This window comes from Eucyclogobius newberryi, unplaced genomic scaffold (genome assembly GCF_026437365.1).
Source record: "Eucyclogobius newberryi isolate DKJ021-1_F unplaced genomic scaffold, fEucNew1.0.hap1 SCAF_7, whole genome shotgun sequence".
NCBI lineage: Eukaryota > Metazoa > Chordata > Actinopteri > Gobiiformes > Gobiidae > Eucyclogobius > Eucyclogobius newberryi.
In genome coordinates, this window is record NW_027316389.1 from 38,003,396 (window position 1) to 38,028,847 (window position 25,452).

Genomic DNA, 25,452 nt, shown 5'->3' on the forward strand with positions numbered 1-25,452 from the left:
TGCGGCAGCTGAGGAAAGCCAAGCGAGATGATAGTGCAGTTCTACACGGCCATCATTGAGTCCATCCTCACCTCCTCCATCACCGTGTGGTACAATGGAGCCACAGCCAGGGACAAACAGAGACTGCAGCGCATTGTGCGCTCTTCTGAGAAAGTGATCGGCTGCAGACTTCCATCTCTGCAGGACCTGTACGTCTCCAGGACTCTGGGACGAGCAGGTCAGATCACAGCCGACCCTTCTCACGCTGGATATGGACTATTTGAGCCACTCTCCTCAGGCTGGAGGCCACTCCCCTCAGGCTGGAGGCCATTCCCCTCAGGCTGGAGGCCACTCCCTCAGGCAGGAGGCTACGGTCCATCCGGACCAGAACCTCCCGCCACAAGAACAATTACTTTCCCTCTGCCGTTGGACTCATGAACACTTCTCAAACACTGTCACTTTAACTATAACTTAAGCTGTTGACGCTCACTCGCCCGCGCGAAAACCATACTTTAAAAATTCTATTACGTCATCACTTTTATTTTCCTTGTCAATACCAGCGAGTTATACATCATTTTAAAGATTATTTTCTCAACAAAACGAATATGTCATTGATTTACATTGAATAATACGCCCCAAGAAGCAATTACCAATAGTTTGTCATAAAGTCTCAACTTTTCATCAAAATGTCTTACCTGTTTTGCGAATTATGACGGCCTCATCTGCGTTCAATCCTTCAGTAAATGGACTTGTTCTGTCCGTAATAATCCACAGAAGTTCCTGAAGTTATCCGATTTCGAGATATTGTCAAGTAAACAAGTTTTCTTCTGTGAAAATATTTACGACGAACGCTCGTCCGGTGCATTTCTCCGTCCATAACAAATGATCTGTTTGAGTTATAAGATGTTTGGTGGCATCGATCTTTTCTTCAGACTGTTAGCTACAGAATGAGACCATCCACCAAAAAATGCGCAGCTTCTGACGCACGCGTTTATCTTGTTAACATGCACATAGCGTTGTGTACAGATGACGTAGAACATTTTAATTGACATATTATTTTAGCCAATGCGCCAAGCTTTCGAACGGTGGGTGGGATTTAGGGCTTCCTCACACAGAATCTTCTCTATGCTTATGCGCAAAAGCACTCAAGAGCCAGTTTTTTCGGCATGAGGCGACAAGACTCTACGCATCACGTGTTCTGATTTTGTTAGCCTTTTGGACGCACATTTTGTTAGATATATGTATTATTATACTAAAAAAAAATATATGGGAAATTCATGGGTAAACTCATATTTACACATTTTCACATACATTGTTTTTAGCAGTCATAATAGGTATTAGTGGTCTACAAAACATCAAAATGTATGTTTTATGATCATAGAGGAGCTAAAATTGTAGTAAAACCATTTGGCACAATTGGCACATATTTGGATAAGTTGTTCCGAATATACTTTTTGATACAAAAAGGTCAACAGGTTAATCAATCACCCACTGCACTGTTCACTTTCTGCACTACATATGTACATTTAATTGTAAATTTTGTGAACATAGTAAGCCTATTTTGATTTTTATTCTATAGTAAATTGAAATTATTGATTGATTGTTCATTGTATGTTGCACCGAATCACCAATGTTTGTGAATTGTGTTCACTGACGATGGCAAGAAACCCATTCTGATTCTGATTGCCAGATGGCTATAGACTGTCTCCATGGCTGGAGTTTTGAGGCCTAAGTACATAGTTTGGAAATCAAGTAAATCTTTAAATAAGTTATAATGGTAAATGCTTAATATCTTGGTTACAGGCTTTTAGATAGGATTTGAAAACACCCTGTCCCAAATAAGACAAGGCGAAAAAACGAGTAGCTTCGTCATTCTCCTGACTAATAAAAAGTACTTAAGAAAGTAAAGCCAATATGATCACATGCCGCCACTTAGGAGCGGCGTATCGCAGCGTATTTTCCGACGCTTTTACAAAATAATGCAACGTTCTCTTAATTTACGCCATACGCCGCTCCTAAGTGGCAGAGTGTGATCATATTGGCTTCCCATATTATCGAGCGCTGTGGGCGGCATGAGCAGAAAAGTTATTCTACGGCGCTCGCACAGACGGTGATCTGGTGAACAGGTGCCAAATAAACATTTGGGACCAGAATGTAAGCCGTCTGCATTATTGAGTAGCTTCCTTAACTATATGATAGCGTTGTATCTTACTTGAATAAAAAAGACGATCTTTGTTTTTCAACCTGTCGGTTGTTTTTTCAGCCTGGCGCTATCTTTTGGGTAGCGCGCCGCCGCGTGCATGGTTATCTTAATACCTGGCGGTATCTTTTCAGCATGGCGGGGGCCCCCGGCCAAAACCCCTCAGCGAGAACACTGTAATTTTCCCTTTTTTTCTAAGATTTATTAATAAAATGACCGTCCCTGCACTCAAAAATGCCTGTCCACATTTTAGAAAACCCCGTCCAAAATAAGGGAAGACGGGTCTCTATCTAAAAGCCTGCTTAGTTACAATAACTCCTTATTTTTAAATATCTATAAATGTTCTGTTTCTCCAAGTCAAAGCTTTTCATTTTCTTGTACAACCTGGTACAAAACTTGTGTACCTTTTTTCTATCCAGACCTTCAATTTCTGCTCTATATTTGCAGGTGGATTCTTACGAGGAACTTCAAGGCTTTGTCTAAAGGCACCAGAGGCTGCTCGTCTGGCTTCTTGAACATCGTCATGGAGCTGAAGAAGTGCTGCAACCACAGTTTCCTCATCAAACTGCCCGAGGAGGAGGAGGAGGATGGAGATCGGCCCTCACAGCTGCTGGTACCAGTGACTCGCATCCCTGACCCCCTGACCGGTTCACTTTAGAGCTCTTTGAAACATCTGCTTAGGCCCTGGCTCTGTTCCAGACCTCCTAACCTAACCTAATCCTGAGGTTGAGCTCAGCGATTCACAAAAGACATTTAGTAATTTCTTTGACTTCTCTGCAAAGCCTTTACGCCGCCTTTGAAACTCTCTTTATGTCATACTTTGGCTTTGGATCATGTTAGACGCATTTTGACCTGGATCTCAAGATCAATTCAGAGTTTGGTGACAAATTATAATTTTCTGTTTCTGTTGCCATTTTCTCTCTTATCCAATCATCTCGCTCCAGGCGTTCCGTGAGCAAAAAGAGTCAGATCGCTATGGAAGCTAGGCTTTTCAGGGGTCGCTTTGGATTGCGTAAATAAACCAGTACGATTCACTTAGAACAGTGGATCTAAGCAAACCACTCCAGAGGTTCTTAAGAGCGCAATGCATCTCCATGCTTTGATGTTGATGAACCTATATGTTGTGTTGTGGTCAGGCCCTCGTGCGAGGCAGTGGGAAGCTGGTGCTGCTGGACAAGCTGCTGACCCGCCTCAGAGAGAGAGGGAACAGGGTCCTGATCTTTTCCCAGATGGTGCGCATGCTGGACATCCTGGCCGAGTACCTAACCATGAAACGATACCCTTTCCAGGTAACGTGAACCCAACCATATGACGTGGAATTTCAGATGTGCAAGCTAACTATGCATTATTTCCCCTACCATTGAGTAGGCAGGGCGCCCCGCCAACAGCGCCCTTGCCCTGCAAGTCAAATCATGCATCGCTAATCACCAATCGTCAAAACAAGTGTCTTGTGTACTAAACCTGTTCTTCTACTCCATAAGAAACTACAGTTTTTATAGAAATCACGTCCTTATATTCTCATGTTTCACCTGCCTAATCCAGTCTGTGACTCCCACAGATCTGGTTCGTGTTTTGCGTCTCCGCAGCTCTGACTTGCTCTCACAGCAGCAGCAACGCTTTTCACAACTGTTCAACTACAAAGTGTGGATGGTGTTGAAATAAATATTGATGCTTACTGGTAATTAGTAGTTGACAAAATGCAACCAAAGTGAAACCTTGCAGTAAACAGATAAAGCTGTTAGCATTTTGTTTCACAGATGAATATAGTTGTGCAGGGGCTAATATAAAGCAGTGAGTGGATGAAATGTCTTTTTTATTGTATAACTAAAACTAAATAAATTGATCAATTATTTGCACAATTTGAGTTTCATTCATGAGATTAAACTATAAACTTATACTTACAAATGCCCTGACCCCCTAACAGATATTTATAAGGCTTTTATAATTGGACTCACATAGACTTCACTTTAAATATGATTGAATAACGGAATAATGGAAATGTATTAATAACAATGCAAATAATCTTACAAAAAATCATAAACCTATATATTTCTACAGCGTGTACAAGCGTATGTTTGACCGCATGCACAAACCCCCCCTGACAAATCAGTAAACTTGGGCGAAACACTATGGACCCAAAGTGTATCAAGGAAAATCAGAGACTATCATCTTTTTATTTTACTTAAAGGCACAATGGACGATTTTTCGGCGATTTGAGAACGCGCATACTCGTTCCCCCGTGCGGACTGATACAACACACACGTGTGTTTGTTTATTAGCGCGACGGATCGCATCACATCTCTCGTCTCCCGTAGATTTACGTCGTTCTCCGTCTTCATTTTGCCCCGTACACTGAGGGAACTATATTATGATAGATCAATGCGCTTAGACACGCGGAAATGTGGGACTAGAGCCGCATGCGGCTGCAGGTGAGCGCTAGGTGCGTTTTATGATTGATACGTGGCAGGACTTATCGGCAGTCCACGCCACGAGGAAATAACACTCAGATTTATGCCAAAAAAATCGTCCATTCAACCTTTAACCAATTCTTATGCAATACAAGAAATAGCTGATAAAGGAGATAGTACTTTTTCCCATTATCGTCCGCCCCTTATTGCAATTTGAATCCCAATATTTGTCATGAAATAACATTGAGAGCCAGGATGTTGACCTTTGTGTCAGTCAGCGGTGCAGGGGCTTGTTCTGCCTGTGCTGATCAGGTTTCCATGTTGTGGCGACTTCATAGTTATTTATACCAGGCCAGTTCTGTCCTACTGAACGGCACTGAGCTGGTTTGCTGTAGTGAAGCCTCTCTAGGTTAGTTATATAGGACATTTGCCTGCAGAGGAAAGAAATGCCTACATTTAAGAGGACTCTGGCTAAATCTTCTCTTCTGTCTATTCTCCACAGCGACTGGATGGTTCCATAAAGGGAGAGATCCGGAAACAGGCCTTAGATCACTTCAACGCAGAGGGATCAGAAGTCAGTATCATTCCATCAAATAATATTGTAGTGCTTTATGTCAGTATTACATATAGACTTGCAATGGAGCAATAATTTTCCTACCATTGAACTGACAGGGCAAACAGCGACCCTGCCCGCCAATCAAATTATGCATAGCTAGTCACTGATCGTCAAAATAAGTGTCTTTACTAAACCAGTTCTGCTACGCCATAAGAAACTAGTTTTCATAGAAATCCAGTCAATTTTTTTCTCATGTTCTGTCTGCCTAATCCAGTCTGTGACTCCCACTGATCCTGTCTTTGTTTTGCGTCTCCGGCATGCTCTCACTTTGACTGACAGCTTTTAAAGGCCCAGACCTGTCGCACAAATATTACACTTGCGCGCAGCAAACGTCACACAAACATTACATGCGCATGGAAAAGCATGCACAGCAGACAGCACATGAATGGTACATGCGCACTTTGTGTGATCGCAAAGTCTGTGGTAGTGATTCAGCTTTTTCTTCACTTGATTACTTGATATTTGAAAGTTGTAGACTTTTACATTTGTTATTAGACTGTTGTAGCTTTTCCACGTTATGTTGTGTTTTGAGCCCAACAAGACAAAATGTCATAACTAAAATTCCGAATGATGTGAAGTAATCTGCACAACGATAGTTATGACCGTAACTACGGTTCTAAGAATCCTGGATGACCGCGGGAGCCAACTTAAAAGTTGACGGCGACAATCCCTGATTCAGAAGTTCCTGCAAAAACTCCAAAGTAGATGCCAGACAGATGCCCATGTGTGAAGCTGCCGGGTTCTCTCTGTAAGCTTTACCAACCTTGTCACACCATGTGGTTTATATGGTCAACTTCAGATGTGTTGTCCGATCGCACAAGAACGTGTCTGCCTCGTAGCTTCGGCAGGAAATTATGTAGTCCAAAGTGCACAGCGACTATTTCCAACACGTTTATGTGTTCCCTGACCAAACATGGGGCCCACATTCCTTGAACCACTTGACCCTGCCAGGTTGCACCCCAACCACTGGATGATGCATCTGTACACACAACATCTCTCCGTGATAGGAGAGAACCCAGTGGAACCCCTTGTGTAATCCAGTGTCGGTCCCTCCACTGGAACAGGGAGTGCTGAGGCGCCTGTCTGTGTAATGAGCTGGATCCAGCTGTAAGCTGTTTAGCCTTATCTGCATGAGAAGTAATGACAGCAGTCCCAAGAGAACCACACTGGAGGCTGAGATCAACTCTCCTAGAAGTTGAAGATATTGTAGGAAAGGTAGAGCCCTGCCATCCTGAAACGCAGTCAGCATGCTCACAATGTCATCGAAGTGTTTGGGTGAAGGACAAGCAACCATTGCAACGATGTCCAGAGCAATCCCCAGAAAAAACATTGTCCTGGGTGGAAACCAGTTTGCTCTTTTCCATGTTCACCCTCAACCCCAACGACTCCTGTATAGTCAATAAACTATCGCGAGTGGGAGCACAAACCAACCAATCGTCAAGGTAAGGCAGGATCTTCAAACCCCATGCCAACATTGGAGACAAGGCCACCGCCACGAAGACGCGGTGGTGGAGTCCTCCTCACGTTCCTCATTCCGCTCATTTCTTATGCTTTTGAACAAGGACTCCAGGAGTGTTTCCATGTGAGTAAGTAACTAAGTTACTAAGTAAGTAAGTAACTGCCAGGTTACTAGCACCATCAGGATCAGCTGCATCACCCCCTTGAAGCAAGCATCATGTGAGCCAGCAAATTGCTGAAGCAACCAGTCCACGCACCAGAATTCCACACCTTAGTTACCAATTCATTAGTCATAGGGATTGAGGACATCATGGGGTAAGGCTTTCTCAAGTGAGAGAATGAGAAAAGCAATTGCAGGTTCAACAGCAGGCATGCGATCCAGACCAGCTGCCAATGGATTATGCTTAGCGGCCAAAACTCGTCCGTCTGACGACAGCCTCAAAAAAGCGCTTGGATCTTTCAAACAGTCATGCATCTCTTTAAGATACTCCGTGGACGGAGGCACAACAAAAGGCGTAGGAGTACGTCCTTGCTTGAAAAAAAGCACTGGCAGAGCCAGGCTGCGGAATTGCCAGCTGAAGAAGCCCCGAGGGCTTTGCACAGGACATCCTGTGCGGGGCTATTGATTGAACCACTTACAAAAGAATCATATGAACCATCCCCATAACCATAGAAGGATAGTGACCCCTCCTCGTCTCTAAAATGAGAGGCAGATTCTGCCACAGAGAGAACATCTTCTTCCGGAGCAAGAGCAGGCATGGATCGGGAAGAAAATGAATCCTCAGAAGCAGGGGAATCCATGCGCTGAGCATGCAAAATGGACTTCATAGCTTCAAATTCAGTAAGGCCTCGGTCTGACTTGGCCTTTTTAGCAGGACCGCCAGTGCCCGAGGACTCAGAAAGGCGCTTTGAGCATCTGGGAGGGGGCGCTCAACCCGTGGGCGGGAGGTCATCGCCACCTGTCAAGGACAACTGTGCCATCCTTGACACTCTAACAGCCTGTAGCATATAGCTGCAGTTCATACACGGGTCATCCAAAAGATAAGATAAGATATTCCTTTATTGTCCCACATGGGGAAATTTCATTGGTGCAACGCAGGTAGATACAGAGGTAGATACAGAAGAACAGAACAGATCACTTAAAGAAAGTCTGAAAAACACTTTCAGTAGAAGAAAGCACGCCCTCAGATCACCATCATCAACATGAATTGCAGACCCACAGTTCACGCAAGAATGAGAGCCATCTATGATCTGGCACGATCAACTGAACGCAATCAGGATAATGAAAGGCAGGTAACTGTAGCAACTCACCGACTAACAGTAATAACCAAAGATAAGGAAGAGAGAACGCAATCTTGACCACTGAGGTACTGACAAAGGCAACTACCTGATAAAGAATGATCGAATTCATCCTGTACAGAGGCCAGATCTGGGAGCAGGTGCGCGAACACTGCCGTCACCAAATAGGCCCAACACATTAATGGAAACGCCAGTAAATTACTGGCAGTGTCAAGCCGGTATAGAAGCAAAAACCGGGAGCAGGGGTTGGAATGCTGCCGTCACCAATTAGGGCAAACACCGCAATGGCAGCACCTGTTAAAAAGCAAGGCTCCATTCGCCAGAACAGTAAAGTTAGCAGTGTACACTCTGTAAACTGAGGGAGGGGGCACAAAAACACGGCTCTAAAACCCCAGAGTGAAAAACAAACAAACAAAGCTTATTAAAGAGCTAATGAATGAGCTCTAAATAATGGAAGAGGGGCGCTTAAGCTGCCACCATCAGACAGGAAAAACACAACACCAAAAATGGCTAACACCCAAAAAATAACGCTAACACCTTTAGCAATAGCCTGTCAAAGAGGGCAAAATGTACCTGAAATGATGAGAGAGGGTGCGCGAACGCTGCCATCACTAACCAGAAACAACGCAAAACCAAAATTGCTAACACCGTTAGCAATACAGCTCATTCACCGACATCACAAAACCACGTGATCGCATACGTTGTCGCCCCTTTGTCCGTCCCTTGTTGCGTTCCTTTGCACTGATTGAGCGCGGAAAGTGATCTCAAACGTAAATTATGGAGCCGCCAGAGCTTTCAAAGTCCACAAACTCCTTGGATGAGCTACACAGAGGTCGATATTTAGAAAAGCTCCCATCAAATCACAGACTCTTCCAGATTTCTCCAAGCCCACTGGTCCGATTCTACAGCGTTTATTCTCCGGAGCTCCAGCGCAGGCAGGCGGTGCGTGAGGCTGTATGGGTTCGGTCACCTGCCCCAAGCTGAACAGCTTTCAGCTCTCTGCGCCGCGAGCCGCTCCGTCCGCGCGCGAGTGAGTGACAACCGATAGAACTTCAGATCAACAAAGTGTCTACGCGCCTAAATAAAACTGATGTTAATTCTACAGCGTGCGCAGAACAGATATATATGTATGTATATGTGTATGTATGTATATGTATGTATGTATATGTATATGTGTATATATATATATACATATATACATATATATATATATACATACATACATACATACATACATACATACATACATACATACATACATATATATATATATATATATATACATACATACATACATACATACATACATACATACATACATACATACATATATACATATATATATATATATATATATATATATAGACATATATATATATATATATATAGACTTTCTGTTCGTGTGAGTGACTGTCTGATCCTAAAACACTCAGACAGATGGAAATGTGGCTACCTAAAACTATCTGGATGTAGGCTAATGTTTATTAGCATAGTCACACAACAATATGTAAACTAGCATTAGCCAGTTGCTAACTACCTGAAACAAACAGCTCAGCCTTCTGGAGTGATTTATGTTAGTCCACTAGTCCTTCCTGACCACAGTAATACATTTTTGGACAAATCGAGTCTTTGTGGACATTACAGAAGCAGAATCTTTGTTTTAAGGCTTTTTGGTGGCACAGCCCACAGTGAACATGCGGCTTTTGTCAAAATGGCAGTAGCAACGAGTGTGACGTCACTTCAGGCCCATGAATAGGACAGGTCACATCAATGACATCATCATTAAACCTGGATTTTCTCAGAGCAGGTATCAAACTTGAGAGCTACAAACTGTACCATACTACAATTTAGAAAACTATATCAGAAAGCCCTTTATCGTTCAAGTTACATTGTCTGATTTTGAAAGAGATTTTCATGGTGACCTCGAGGCGTTTTGTTTTTTATGTTGAAATGATTAACAAACTGTTTATCAGATGTTATCATTTTTGCATGGTTTAAACCTAAAATAGGACCTTTGTCAGTCTGCCTATTAAATAAGTTTACATTTAGTTTTAGATGTTCTGATGCACCACTGGAACTCAAGAGCCTAACATATGTGTCTCACCAGGACTTCTGCTTCCTGCTGTCCACTCGGGCTGGCGGTCTGGGCATTAACCTGGCCTCTGCCGATACTGTGGTCATCTTTGACTCGGACTGGAACCCTCAGAATGACCTGCAGGCTCAGGCTCGAGCACACCGCATCGGGCAGAAGAAGCAGGTATGGCTCCTACACACACACACAACATTAACAACTTTTAACTGACCATTAAATGCGATACATCCAAATCACATATTGAATGGTTTATTTTGGCAAATCTTAAGACTGCAGTTATTTTAGATAAAACAATGTCCTCTGCAAACAACAGAATATCCAGTCTCCATGTGGTCGCCTTGTGTACAACCCTGTAGTTTAGACTTCTAGAAAGATGTTCTGGTATGCAGAGTAGATTTATAATTGTTTAGTCATCAATATTTCTGTTTCTGTTTTAGAGTGGTTATCCTAGTTTATGGTTTATTTACTGTCTTTATTAGTTGGTTTTATTTCACTATTCACTATAGACTTAAAGTGGAACGTGTTAATTTTCAAGCCCTTAAAAAAAGTACAGATTTTTAGCCCTAATTTACTTCTATGTTTCAGGTTAATATTTATCGGTTGGTGACCAAAGGAACAGTGGAGGAGGACATCATAGAAAGAGCCAAGAAAAAGATGGTTTTAGACCATCTGGTTATTCAGAGGATGGACACCACTGGACGCACGGTTCTGGACAACAGCTCAGGAAGCACAAAGTGAGCCTCACAATTACATGTTCTCACATACATGGGGTTCACAGCGCTGGGGTCATGTCATGCGGATCACGGCACGGGGGTCACAGCGGTCACATGGTTCATGAGTGGGGGCTAACACGTAACACCTGATGCTACACAGCTCCAATCCCTTCAACAAAGACGAGCTGACGGCCATTCTCAAGTTTGGAGCAGAAGAGCTTTTCAAAGAGGCTGAGGGCGAGGAGTCGGAGCCACAGGTACAGGGGATTCACAACAACCATGTCTATACATTTAAACCTGGCTAGAATAAGCCTTGCAAACAAACCCACTTACAGGAAATGGACATCGAAGAGATCTTGAGATTGGCTGAGACCAGAGAGAGTGACCTTGGCTCCAGCGCCACAGACGAACTCTTGTCTCAGTTCAAGGTACACCTCAAGGATATATACAGCTTTTTGAATATATTATATCTAATAACTTGTGCACTTTTGTTTGGTTATATTGTATAGGTTGCTAATTTTACCACAATGGAGGAGAGTGCTCCAGAGCTGGAGGAGAAGGGTGTGCGAGAGTGGGACGATATCATCCCAGAGGAGCAGCGAAGGAAGATTGAAGAGGAGGAGAAGCAGAGGGAGATGGAAGACATCTTCATGCTTCCCAGGAGCAGGAGCTCCAACAAGAAGGTCTCAGTAAACAGTGCAGATATATGTTCCACTGTGATCTTGGCCATTTGTTAACCATGTCTCATCTGTGTGCACAGGCCCAGGCCAATGATAGCGACAGTGATGTGGGCTCCAAACTGAAGAACCGCTCGTCCGGCTCGGACAGCGACAGTGAGGACAGTGGAGATGACAAGAGGCCCAAGAAGAGAGGCCGTCCCCGGGCTCGTAAGAACAACGTGGAGGGCTTCACTGACGCTGAGATCCGCAGGTATGACAGCACACCAACACTCTTCTTATAGATGTTCACACATAAAATGTTCAGATTTATTCACAATCACAATTGTGTGCAGGTTCATCAAGGCTTATAAGAAGTTTGGAGCACCTCTTGACAGGTGAGGCTCTTCTCCTAGCTCATAGACTGCTGTTGGAGGACAGAGAATGCTAACATGCTGTCTGAGTTCGCTAATACTTGCTAACATGCTACTTCCTGATGTAGGTTGGAGGGCATAGCTCGAGACTCTGAGTTGGTGGACAAGTCCATTGCAGACCTGAAGAGACTAGGGGAGCTGGTCCACTCAAGCTGTATGTCAGCACTGCAGGAGCACGAGGAGCAGCTCAAGGAGAACCCTGTGGAAGGTAAAGAACTTTCTGAAATCATCTCTTTGATATGATTGAGTTACACATTGTCACGTGAATGTGTTTTAGCCAAAGGTCCTGGGAAACGCAGAGGAATCAACATTAAAATCTCAGGAGTCCAAGTCAATGCCAAGTCCATTATTCAGCATGAGGAGGAGTTTGAGCCACTGCACAAAGCTGTGCCAGCCAACCCCGCTGAGAGGAACAAGTCAGGATCCTTCTAAGGATTAGAAGAATGTATTGTGGGTAATGCGTCTGTCTAACATGAGCTGTATCCTTCAGGTTTATGCTGAACCTCCGGGTTAAGCAGGCGCACTTTGATGTAGAGTGGGACCTCCAGGATGACACTCAGCTACTGCTGGGGATCTATGAACACGGCTTTGGGAACTGGGACCTGATCAAGACCGACCCTGACATGAGGCTGGTGGACAAGGCAAGTCTCCCTCCTTAGTGTCCTCCTAACCCTCCTATCCCACCCTCACATGTGAAGTACAGGTACAACTCAAAGGAGAGACAAACATCAGAGAATGGAGAAACATAAAACACAAGGGCAGAATGCGTTGTAGTCACTTCTGATCTGCCGTCTCTGTGTTCAGATCCTGCCTGACGACCCTAGTAAGAAGCCCCAGGGCAAGCAGCTGCAGGTGCGTGCCGAGTACCTGCTGAAGTTACTCAAGAAGGAGCAAGACAGTGTCGACCAAGTGTCCAGAGACGAGGTACTATGTCAATGTCACTGCGCTACACAGAGATATCAGAGCTGAGCATTCCAGCCCACTCCAGCCCAAACAGACCAATCCATGTCATACCAGAATCAGAAAAGGTTTATTGTCATTGTCGGCAAACAAAATTCACAGTCTAGGAACATTCTTTGATGATCCGATGCAACAATTAACTATAATGAAGCAAAATACATCAAATAAGTCATTTATTGCACAAATGCTATTTAAATTTACCAGTAAGATCAAATAAACGTAATATCTACATAATTTTCCAGCAGAGGGAAAGAAACTGTTCTTGTGGCGGGAGGCTCAGGTCTGAATGTTCAGTGGCCTCCTGCCTGAGGGGAGTGGCCTCCTGCCTTAGGGGAGTGGCCTCCTGCCTAAGGGGAGTGGCTCAAATAGTCCGTGTCCAGGGTGAGAAGGGTCAGCTGTGATCTGACTTGTTCGTCCCACAGTCCTGGAGACGTACAGGTCCTGCAGAGATGGAAGTCTGCAACCGATCACCTGCTCAGCAGAGGGTGCTGTAGTCTCTGTTTGTCCCTGGCTGTGGCTCCAGCGTACCACACGGTGATGGAGGAGGTGAGGATGGACTCAGTGATGGCCCTGTAAAACTGGACCATCATCTGCTCCATCAACTGCACCATCATGAGCCTGATGAGGGTGTTATTATCTGCCAACTTTATCAGTTTTACAACGCCGTAGCTGGAGGTGCAGCAGTTTGTGTACAGAGAGAAGAGCAGAGGAGAAAGTTCCCAGCCCTGGGACAGCCCTGTAGAGTTCCTGTGCTGATATCTTGTTGGCTCTGTAGGCGAACGGCAGGGGGTCCATTAGAGAGGAGGTGAAAGAAGAAGGGCAAGATCAGGCGCTCAAATGACTTCATGACTGCAGACGTCAGAGCCACAGGTCTGTAGTCATTAATTCCAGTGATCCGGGGCTTCTTGGGGACAGACATGATGATGGACAATTTGAAGCAGGCTGGGACATGGCATGACTCCAGGGAGGTGTTAAAAATGCCAGTGAAGACGGTAGTCACTTCTTCTGCACAGTGTCTTAAGGTGGCGGGAGAGACACCGTCTGGTCCAGCAGCTTATTGTACTGTGATCTAGCTCTCGACACCTCCCTGCTTAATCCATACTTTGCGTCTTTGTAGCGCTCTCTATCACCGGCCCTGTGCGCTGCCTCCTTCTGCTGCCTCAACTGCCTCAGTTTTGGTGTGAACCAGGGTTTGTCGTTATTGAAAGCGACTTTGGTGTCCCCACAGAATCGAATGTTTGACATCCGTGTACTCATCCGAACTATCTGTGGCAGCTCTGAAAACCTCCCAGTCTGTAATGTCCAAACACGCACAGAGCTCCTCCACTGCCTCAGGATAATGGGGATCAGGTGAACTTGTCTGTCTGACGACAGCGAGGAAGGCGTTGCTGACTGTTGTGTTGCAGTGATCCAGCGTGTTCTGCTCTCTGGTCGGGACTGTGATAAACTGTCTGTACTTTGGTAGTTCATGGCTGAGATTCCCCTTGTTAACCTGTTAACATCCACCTGCGCGCCAGCGCGCATTTTCCTTATCTCAAAAATTCTCTTACATCATCACTTTTATTTCCGTAGTCAATACCAGCAAGCCATACATCATTTTAAAGCTTATTTTCTCAACAAAACGAATATTTAATTGATTTACATTGAATAACATGCCCCAAGAAGCAATTGCCAATAGTTTTTGAGAAAGTCTCAACTTTTACAAACGCATGTCCTACCTGTTTGCTGTTTATGATGGACGAAACGGCTTTAATTCTGTACATCCTGGTACTCAGTCTGTCTGTAAGGAACCATTGAAAAACAATATCCACTTGTATTTTTCCTGAAGTTATCCTATTTCGAGATATTGTCAAGTAAACAAAGTTTTTTTCTTTGACGATATTCAGGATTAAGGCTCGTCCGGCGCATTTCTCCCTCCATAACAAATGACCTGTTTGACTTATAAGATGCTGTTTGGCATCGATCTTTTCTTCAGACTGTTACCTACCGAATGAGACCATCCACGAATTTTTCTGTCCCCGGGTTTGTTCTCTACAGCCTCCGGAGCAAAAAAATGCACCGCTTCAGACGCACATGGTTCCACTGTTGACATCAAGATAGCGCTGCATGCTAGCAACGTAGCAGACTTTGATTGACATATTATTCTAGCCAATGAGAATAGCTTTCGAATGCGGGGCGGGACTTAGGGTTTATTCACACAGAATTCTCTGTATTCACGTGCGTAAGGCTGTAAAGAGCCAAGAATTTTGGGCAGGAGGGACTAGATTTTACGCATAACGTTTTCTGATTTTGTTAGCCTTTTGGACGCGCATTTTGTTAGATATATGTATTATTATACCAATACAAAAATAAAATAAAAATATTATATATATATATATATTTATTTTTTTAACCTATATGGGAAATTCATGGGTAAACTCATATTTACACATTTTCACATACATTGTTTATAGCAGTTATAAGGTATTAGTGGCCTACAAAACATCAAAATGTATGTTTTATGATCATAGAGGAGCTAAAATTGTAATAAAACAGTTTGACACAGTTGGGACATATTTGGATCACTTGTTCCGAATATACTTTTTGATACAAAAAGGTCAACAGCACCAAAATGCCTGTTCCCAGAGATCTGAGACTGTACACAGTTGTTGTCAACAAGATAAACATAATGTACAGTGAACAGCATAAGCACACAATGAAGTATGTCTTGTTTTGTTTATATTTGGGCTTCTGTAGTGTAAGTTCTGAAGCCCTGACAGTGTTCATGTGCATCTGCAGAAACTAGAAGGCCTAAGCTTTCTAATGATGCATCACACTTGCATGTGGGCTGTAAGATCCTCTTTTAATAAGCAATGCCATTTGGGTCCAACCATTGTGCACAGGGCAAAATTGGTGGATGGTAACAGGTTAAAATCGTCTAAGATAAGATAAGCATTTATTTGTCCACACCATGGGGAAATTTCAGTGTTGCAACACAAGTAGGTACAGACGTAAAATAACAGATAACTTATTTCTTAATAGAAAGAAAAAAAAAACTGGTGTTATGAGTCCAGTCCAGTTTGTGGTTCAGATGAACACCCAGGTACTTGTATGAGTCACTCTCTCAATGTCCCGTCCCTGGATGTTCACTGGTGAGGGGGCAGCGGGGTGGCGTCTGTGGAAGTCCACCACCATCTCCTTGGTCTTCCCCGCGTTGATGAGGAGGTGGTTCCGCTGACACCAGTCCACAAAGTCCTGCTCCAGTCCTCTGTCCTCCGCATCATCGTCGTCCGTGATGAGTCCGATGATGGCAGAGTCGTCAGAGAACTTCTGCAGGACACAGCTGTCCGTGTCGTGTCTGAAGTCTGCTGTGTAGCGGGGCGCCCCCACACTGCAGGTCCGAGTGTCAGACACACAGTCCCTGGCTCTCACAAACTGTCTGTGAGGTGGTCCAGGATCCACTCTGCCAGGTCGTACTCCACACCAGCCGTCTCCAGCTTGTCCCTCAGGAGCAGCGGCTGATGGTGTTGAAGGCGCTGGAGAGATCAAAGAACAGATCCTCACAGAACTGCCAGGCTTTTCCAGATGAGAGAGAGAGCGGTGCAGCAGGGGGATGAATGAAATGTACCTACAGTAAACAGTGTAGGGTCTCAAACTACAGGTATTCAGTTTATGATAAAGGAAGATTTCTTAGCAGAAACGAGACAGACGGGGCACCAGGGTAAAACCCAAAAAGCTAAGATACGGTCCTTAATCGCGCTCGTTAAAAGGTCTGAAGGGTTTTTCACGATTCAGGGACTTACACATAGTCTAATCAAACAAACAATAGTCAATAACTCTTTCGTGTAGTTTATTTATCAAAAGGGCAATCAAAAAAAAGCACCGGAGCAGAAATGCACTAGGTAAATCACAGGTGATATTCATATCAGATTTAACAGCAGATTTGCATGCAGGTAATGTTAAACCAGGGTTTTGCCTTGAATAATCAAACGTGTTTATGCTAATCTATATCAAGAGAGGGAAAGTGAGAAGCTAAGGGAGGAGGAACAGCTGAGTTCTACCCAAATCACGCCACAAAAGAACCGCACACTGAACTCGGCTTACGATTTTGTAGAACTCAGTCTGGCTGGTCCTTGTCCGCGGACGAGATCCGTGGCGAGGCAGCGGCATGGAGCGGTGTGGCGGGCGAAGGCAGTGGCGTGACGCGATGTCCGTGACGCGGGGCGGCAGCGGTGGCGCGAAGCGGTGGCGCGAGGCGGCGCGTGTCAGCTGGTCCGTCTCGTGTGCGCTGTCCGCCGGGCAGTGGCGTGGCGATGTCCGGGAGTTCCTTAGCGGTAGAACGCTTTAGCGACGTGTTAGCTCCTCACGCGGCCTTTACTCAGATGAGAACGTAGCGCTGATCCACGTAAACGGCGTAGATTACCTCAAAAATAGGAGAAGCGAAGCAGAAAAGAAAGTCTCTGTCCGGTTTAGCGCTTAAGCTTAGTTCCAGGTGTTTTCAGAGTTCAGGGGGGCGATGCGGCTGGCCTAGCCTTGTCGACCCACGTGGCGGACGCTTTGTTGAGACAAAGGAAAAGGAAAAAGGCTCGTCCGTGGAGACGGCTTCAAAGAAGAAGACAAAGGGGGAAAAAAAAGAGAAGAAGAGAAGAGAGCGTTCCTAGCTCGGAGCGTCTTTTTGTTACCTAGCGCCGCAGGGCATGCTGGGAGCGAAAGGGGCGGGCGCTACTGTGACGACTTCCTGTTTAACATTTTCCTGGCCGAGAAAATAAAACTGGAGTAACGTAAATAATGGCAAAACATTAAACCCTGTTCTAACATTTACACGTTAAACACTTTTGGCAGTTTGTGCACATTATTTCTTGAGGTAGATACATTTTACATCTTCTTTCACCTGTGATGGGCACTCGAGTTAAAGCATTGGGAATATAAAACCTTTAACAGTGGAAAAATACGTAACACAAGGTGAAACATGCGGTGTATGGAGTTGATTCGGACAAACATTCATGGCATAATCACATAAAACATAGTTTTCATCGGGACGTCCTCCTGGGGGAGAAGGTCTGTTATCGCGAAAGTCACAGCGGCTCCCTGCGGTGAGGGAGAGAGGGAGAAAGAAACCCCCCCAATGTTCAAAGAGAGATTTTCTGTTATCTGGCCGTGGAGTGCCCATCTCTATTCCCCTACAACAGCATTAAAAAGGTCCCCTCTACAGAGCTGAACAGAGCAGACCTGACATGATCTCACCTTACTCTCTGCTCCCTGTGCAGGTGAAAGTGAGGAAGAGGAAGCCTCGGGCAAAGAAGGACAGTGGTGCGCTGAAGGACGAGCAGGGCCAGGAGATGTGCTCCCCACGTTTGTCCGACAACCAGTCAGAGGACGGGGGAGCCAAGGTGAGTCAACGTCACACATTAAAAACAACTTTTAAAATTCACATTCTCTACACATCAGATCGGCTCAGGGTCAGTGTTTGCTGGTCCACACAAGGCCGTATAAAGACTGTTGAAGTGCAATGGCGTTTTATTGTGGTTCTGCTTTTGTGTGGCGCAGGAGGATGGAACGGAGAAGTCCCCTGCCAAGAAAAGACAAAGGAAAAAAGCCAACAAGGAAAACAAAGAGAAGCAGGGCACTCCCAAAAAGGACAAGGACACAGAGAAGGACAAGAAGACCCCGCGGCCGCGCAAGGACAAGGTATGATTCGGCACTATGTTCAAATGTACAACCATTATAAATATCTTCTTCTACTTATCTGGGGCTGGGCCGCTAGGGCAGCAGTCTAAACAGGGACTCTCAGACTTCCCCCTCCCCAGACAGTTCCTCCAGCTCCTCAGGGGGGATCCTGAGGCAGTCCCCAGCCGAGAAAAATAGTCCCTCCAGTGTGTCCTGGGTCTTCCCCGGGGCCTCTTCCCGGTAGGACATGCCCAAAACACCTCCCCAGAGAGGCGCCCAGGAGGCATCCAGAACAGATGCCCGAGCCACCTCAGCTGGAGGAGCAGCGGCTCTACTCCGAGCTCCTCCCGTGTGACTGAGCTCCTCACAATATCTCAAAGGGAGCGCCCAGCCAGGAAACTCCGCTTGTATCCGCGATCTAGTCCTTTCGGTCATTACCCAAAGCTCATGACCATAGGTGAGGGCAGAACATAGATTGGCAGGTAAATCGAGAGCTTTGCCTTTCGACTCAGCTCCTTCTTCACCATTACAGTCCGATTCAGCGACCGCATCACTGCAACCACAGAATGAGACCATGCACACATTTATTGGTCCACGGGTTCGGTTTTTACAGCCTCTGGAAAAACATATGCGCTGCCATCGCCGCGCTTCAGACGCATTGTAGATTCCGCTTTTGTACGTGATGAAAACAGTGACGTAGAACATTTTGATTGACATATTATTCTACCCAATGAGCCAAGCCTTCGAACGGTGGGCGGGTTTTAGGAAACAGCCAGGGCTAGTGTTCACAATACAGATGCACAAAAGCAAAGAAGAGCCAGCGACAGGCCTTTACGCACCGCATTTTCTGATCTTGTTAGCCTTTTGGATGCCTTTTTCTTTAGATATATGTACTGTTATACCAATAAAAATGTTTTATATATATTATTATTTGTTCACCTCTATATGGGAAATTCATGGGTAAACTCATATTTACACATTTTCACATACATTGTTTTTAGCAGTTATAATAGGTATTAGTGGCCTACAAAACATCCAAATGTATGTTTTATGATCATAGAGGAGCTAAAATTGTAATAAAACAGTTTGGCACATATTTGGATCACTTGTTCCGAATATACTTTTTGATACAAAAAGGTCAACAGCACTAAAATGCCTGTTCCTAGAGATCTGAAACTTTACACAGTTGTTGTCAACAAGATAAACATCATGTACAGTGAACAGCATAAGCACACAATGAAGTATGTCATGCTCAGGACCATTACAAAGTGACAATATTCAGGCGAGACTTAAAAAAGGATGTATTTTCTATGTTTGGGCTTCTGTAGTGTGAGTTCTGAAGCCCTGGCAGTGTCCATGTGCACATCTGCAGAAACTAGAAGGCCTAAGCTTTCTAATGATGAAAAAAGATCCTCTTTTAATAAGTAATGTCATTTGGGTATGTCCAACCATTGTGCACAGGGCCAAATAGGTGGATGGAAACAGGTTAAGGAGCTTAAACAACACTACTGCAATAACTTATAGATGATTATCTGCCACGAGGCAAATGTGATGACGCTGTATAGTGTGAAAGGCCTATTTTGCAGATCACGTGTCCGTGATCAGAGCACCTCTAATTGTAATAATCTAGTAGATTTCGAGTTCGAGAGTTTGAGTCTAGTGTTGTTTTATAAATTGTTGGAAAGAAATGTCTCTTGAATTGGTGATACACCATTTGCATTAAGTTTCCATTTGTTGCTATTTTGCTTAGTATTTCTGAGACAAAGTACGATAAATTGTATCGTTTCTGTCCTTTCCCTGAGTAGATGTTTTCAACCCTTCACAAACTGACCCTCCCTCACCTCTGTTCTGTCTGTGTTTCTCAGCCTAAAGCAGTGAAGGGGAAGAAGAACCAGGGCCCCGTGCACATCACTGCCGGCTCCGAGCCCGTCCCCATCGAGGGCAAAGAGGATGACGAGCTGGACCAGGAGACCTTCAGCATTGTATGATTCACCTCTCATCAAACCTAACTATAACAATATTTTCCCATTGGCCTAGATTTTAGAATCCATAGCATAGTCCACATATGCATGTTATGTTATACAGAGCATTGACTAGGCAGGCCGCCCCGCTCCAGAAGAATCTACTGTTTCATAGACCCACCTGCCTAATCCAGTCTGTGACTCCCACTTATGATTAGTTTGGTGGTGACAGAGTTGGAAACACGTTAACTGGTAACACGTTAGGGTACTCAGGGCTCAGATGAAGGATTTTCTCTTGTAGTGCAGCAGCTGCTAAACAATCCGTTAATATTTTCAAATTTGTTAATTGCATAGCAAAACATGAAAGTGACTAACAATCAATATTTTCCATTGACGTAACAAGATGATTTATTTCAAATGTATTTGTAAATATTCTATTTAAAAAAAACACTTAACAAATTAACTTTTAAACACTTACATTTTTTCAAAATAAAACAGAACTTGCAAATAAAATGATTTGTTGAACAAATTAATTAACACCAAGTCAAGGCCTTATTTACAACTTTCTTCAACATCATCGTCAGATGACTATTTGCATAGTCTCATTTCTCATTTACATATTAATTGTCTTTACACTCACAAGTTACATGTCACCACCAGAGTCGTCATGACGATGAGCTGTTTGTATCAGAATGACTTCTCTTACACACACAACACGTCTTGGTTTTGTCCTGGACATGAGTGAGTTTGACCCTTTGAATTCGACATCCTCGGGGTTCTCGGGGTGAAAACGGGAGAGCGCGCGGGGGCGATGAGGGGCTTTGACGAGCACCGCGTCTCGCTGATCTCACGACAATAACTAGGTGTAATACATAACTATGTGAGATCAGCGAGACGCGGCGCTCGTCAAAGCCCCTCGTCGCCCCAGTGCGCTCTTCCGGTGGCTCCTCCCACACTCCCGGTGGCTCCTCCCACTCTCCCGGCGGCTCCTCCCGCTCAGCAGTTTTCACACCCGCAATCTGTGACAGCAGCAGGACCCATCAAGTGTGTCACGCTGTTGTTGACGATCGCTTGACGAGTGATCAGTGCTTTTGAAGGCGTTTTGGTTATACAATTGAACACGATTTTTTTGTATCGCAAAAGGATGTGATACAAAAACACTATTTTCTGAGGAATGCATCGAATTTGAGACAAATTGCGTCGCATTTCGCAATGCAATACCACTTATTCTGAGCCCTGGTACTGAAATAACCTTTTTAGTGTATTGAGGAACGTACTGCGTTAGTTTTGTGCACCCATGTAATCTTGTACGGCCCAAGTTACTTTTTCAAATGAGTAATGCGTTAGTTTTGGTCAGGTCTCATCCCAGAGCTCAGCATGTTGTGAGTATGTGCACTGTGCCACGAGGGACTGGGAGCCTTTTCCTCAAGAGAAATAAACTTTCAGACGCACATTTTGAAAAGCTCCTTCTCCTTCGTTATAACCTCAATTTAGTATCTGAGGAGTAAATGTAATGAACAGCGATGTGGTGAGAGTGATTGAAATGAAGTACAGGTTCTGATGTTGCTCATGTTGGTCACTGCTTGAGGCCGACATGTGCGTATTTTGTGGCATTGGATTGTGCTCATCTGTCAACATAAAAGCGAAATAAAACTCTAACATATTTACTTTGCATAATATATGCAGATATTTTAATGATTATGTTACTGTGTTCAGCAACGCAAAGGGATTGTGGGCAAACGCCTCAGGTTATTCGAGCGATCGTTGCGCTCCCTGATGGTAGAAAGTGAGTGCAGCCGGTGAGAGTGAGGTCTGTTTAGGATGTCATCTTCCATGTTATGGTTGATTTTGTTTTATATAATAGAGCATGTCACCTACACTTAATATTTTGAGCCGTGCAATAAAGCTTGGAAGAAAAACTTGTAACTAGGGAACCACTGCAGAGAAACCTCCTGTCGCTGCATCTACCATCAATGTCTGAGGAGCAAGTGCAGCAGAGGAGCTCCACCATGACCTTATCTCCTTATTATTCATTCATTCATGCTAACCTCAGCTAAAGTCAAATACATGAGGCTGTTCCTGTTTACGCTAGCTTTAGACACGCCCCTCACACACACAAACTTAGAACTGCTAAATGTAAACTTTTTGTCAAATGCTGAGACGTCAGCTGCTCACGTTGGAGACCCCTGCGATCTCTAAGAGTGATCTAACAGCCTTTTTTGTTCTCAGTGTAAGGAGCGCATGCGTCCAGTGAAAAAGGCCTTGAAGCAGCTGGACAAGCCGGACGAGGGGCTGTCGGACCAAGAGCAGCTGCAGCACACCCGCACCTGTCTGCTGAAGATTGGAGACCGCATCAGCGAGTGTCTGAAGGCCTACAGCGACGCGGAGCACGTCAAACTGTGGAGGAGGTGAGTGTCTGAAGGCCTACGAGTCAAAACTACTCAAAAGAATGTTAAGGCTGCGTTCACACTTTGGCAAACACTGCTCCAAAATTGGGACTAAACCAAGGCTAGAGTGGAGTGGACTGGAGCAGGACTAAACCAAAGTCTTCAACAAGGACGATGTATGAGGTATGTTCGCAGCTTTCTCTTTAGCACAACTGTAAATTGAACTCGGTGCTTTTGCCGTGCGGTACCTATTGTCTGGTGTTGAACAGACCGGGCACTGCTGTTTAGACGTGACACAGAGGAAGAAGAATTCAATGGATTCAGTGATTTGGGGTAATACTGATGCTTTGGTAAACTTGTTACGTTAACATACCAGACACTCTCAAAACAAAAGAGACATGAGAAATGGCACATAAGGCCGGCATTTTCTTTGTTGCACTGACCCACAGGTTGGTAGTGTGATGACAGCTCCCTCTGGTGGAGACTGCCGGTGTGTCAGCGGCTCCTGGACCGGGGGGGGGGGGCTGCAGTGTCCTGAGCAGATAGTTAGAGAAGAGATGAACAAGAGAAGACGTCTGTGCTGAGCATATGTATCTTTTACCACGACTCTCTGGTCGACGCCTCCACCTTATGTGTGGAGCTTTGTATCTTTAACGGACCCAGTCTGTCCCCTCCCTAGATTTAGCTTTCACTAAACTAATTGTCCCAGACAAAACTCGACCAAAGCTTTTAGTGTTAAAGCTGGCTATTGGTCAGTGGGCCAGTCTCTTCCTGGTCTTTAGCTTAGTGCCGACTGACATCTGACCAGCGTGTGTTCTGACCCTCTCCCCAGGCTCCTGCTCTGCTGCTGGACACCGGCACAATGGACTATTGTGTGGAGCGGAATTATTTACTTTTTCAATTTGAATTGTGTCTAAGTGATAGTTTTAGAATTGTAAAGAATTTCTGTAAAGAAATAACTTTTAATTTAAAGACATTTAAAAGGTGCTGTTTCAGACTCTCTGTCAAATAGTTTGAGTAAAATTACAATCAGATATGACATAAATCACAGAACAGTTTAAGACATGAAAGAGAAGAGAGCAAAGAAAATCCTTTCAGTCACATGCACAGCAACAAAACTGTTTATCTTAGATTTGAACATTGTAGTAGAACCTGTCTCACATCTTCAGGAAGAATGTTCCAGATTTTAGCTGCATAAAACTGAAACACAGATTCACAATGTTTAGTCCTGACTCTGACACCAGCAGGAGGCCGGTCCATGTTTAGTCCTGACTCTGGCACCAGCAGGAGGCCGGTCCATATTTAGTCCTGACTCTGGCACCAGCAGGAGGCCGGTCCATGTTTAGTCCTGACTCTGGCACCAGCAGGAGGCCGGTCCATGTTTAGTCCTGACTCTGGCACCAGCAGGAGGCCGGTCCATGTTTAGTCCTGACTCTGGCACCAGCAGGAGGCCGGTCCATGTTTAGTCCTGACTCTGGCACCAGCAGGAGGCCGGTCCATGTTTAGTCCTGACTCTGGCACCAGCAGGAGGCCGGTCCATGTTTAGTCCTGACTCTGGCACCAGCAGGAGGCCGGTCCATGTTTAGTCCTGACTCTGGCACCAGCAGGAGGCCGGTCCATGTTTAGTCCTGACTCTGGCACCAGCAGGAGGCCGGTCCATGTTTAGTCCTGACTCTGGCACCAGCAGGAGGCCGGTCCATGTTTAGTCCTGACTCTGGCACCAGCAGGAGGCCGGTCCATGTTTAGTCCTGACTCTGGCACCAGCAGGAGGCCGGTCCATGTTTAGTCCTGACTCTGGCACCAGCAGGAGGCCGGTCCATGTTTAGTCCTGACTCTGGCACCAGCAGGAGGCCGGTCCCTGAGGTCCTCAGAATCTGAGATGGTTCATATGGCACTAACATGTCTGAGATGTACTTTGGTGCTAGGCCATGGAGAGACTTGTACACAAGCAGAGCTGCTTTAAAGTCTCTTCTCTGAGCCACAGGGGGCAGTGCAGAGACCTGAGAACAGGACTAATGTGATGGTACTTCCTGGTTCTAGTCAGGACCCGAGCAGTTTTAAACTGTTAATAAATGTTAATTTATTATAAATTGTCCAGGCGGCCGTTTAGAAGCAAACTCCTATAGAGGGGAAACTGTTTTACCGTCCTGCAGCAAACTGTCAGAACACAAGCTAATGACTGACATGCAAACGTGAGGAAATGGTACTTTTGATCTGCTGTAATATGCTCTTATATGCTGATATATGTGCCACGCTACTCTCCGCGATGTGAGAAGGTGTTTTGGACCTCACCAGAAACTGACCTGGTCTGTGCAGAAGATGCTGCTGCAGCCTGTTCAGACCATGCTAATTGTTTGGCCAGAAACTGCTTGGTGCGGCAGCTGAGGAAAGCCAATCTGCCAGCGGAGATGATGTGCAGTTCTACACGGCCATCATTGAGTCCATCCTCACCTCCTCCATCACCATGTGGTACAATGGAGCCACAGCCAGGGACAAACAGAGACTGCAGCGCATTGTGAGCTCTGCTGAGAAGGTGATCGCTGCAGACTTCCATCTCTGCAGGACCTGTACGTCTCCAGGACTCTGGGACGAACAGGTCGGATCACAGCCGACCCTTCTCACCCTGGACACGGACTATTTGTG

General features: G+C 45.0%; 1 protein-coding gene across 2 annotated transcripts in view; it reads left to right on the forward strand.

Annotated features, from left to right (window-relative positions):
- chd2 (chromodomain helicase DNA binding protein 2) overlaps positions 1–25,452 on the forward strand; it is a 67,865-nt gene that overhangs the window by 37,856 nt on the left and 4,557 nt on the right. For both annotated transcript variants that reach the window (XM_072435800.1, XM_072435802.1), the window contains 18 exons: positions 2,627–2,792; positions 3,316–3,468; positions 5,090–5,161; positions 10,068–10,217; positions 10,638–10,786; positions 10,926–11,022; positions 11,101–11,193; positions 11,275–11,448; positions 11,526–11,695; positions 11,778–11,819; positions 11,924–12,063; positions 12,133–12,271; positions 12,346–12,496; positions 12,660–12,779; positions 18,062–18,184; positions 18,342–18,482; positions 20,327–20,443; positions 22,652–22,830. In XM_072435800.1, coding sequence (XP_072291901.1) covers positions 2,627–2,792; positions 3,316–3,468; positions 5,090–5,161; positions 10,068–10,217; positions 10,638–10,786; positions 10,926–11,022; positions 11,101–11,193; positions 11,275–11,448; positions 11,526–11,695; positions 11,778–11,819; positions 11,924–12,063; positions 12,133–12,271; positions 12,346–12,496; positions 12,660–12,779; positions 18,062–18,184; positions 18,342–18,482; positions 20,327–20,443; positions 22,652–22,830 — 2,376 coding nt within the window. The remainder of the gene's footprint in view (positions 1–2,626; positions 2,793–3,315; positions 3,469–5,089; positions 5,162–10,067; positions 10,218–10,637; positions 10,787–10,925; positions 11,023–11,100; positions 11,194–11,274; positions 11,449–11,525; positions 11,696–11,777; positions 11,820–11,923; positions 12,064–12,132; positions 12,272–12,345; positions 12,497–12,659; positions 12,780–18,061; positions 18,185–18,341; positions 18,483–20,326; positions 20,444–22,651; positions 22,831–25,452) is intronic.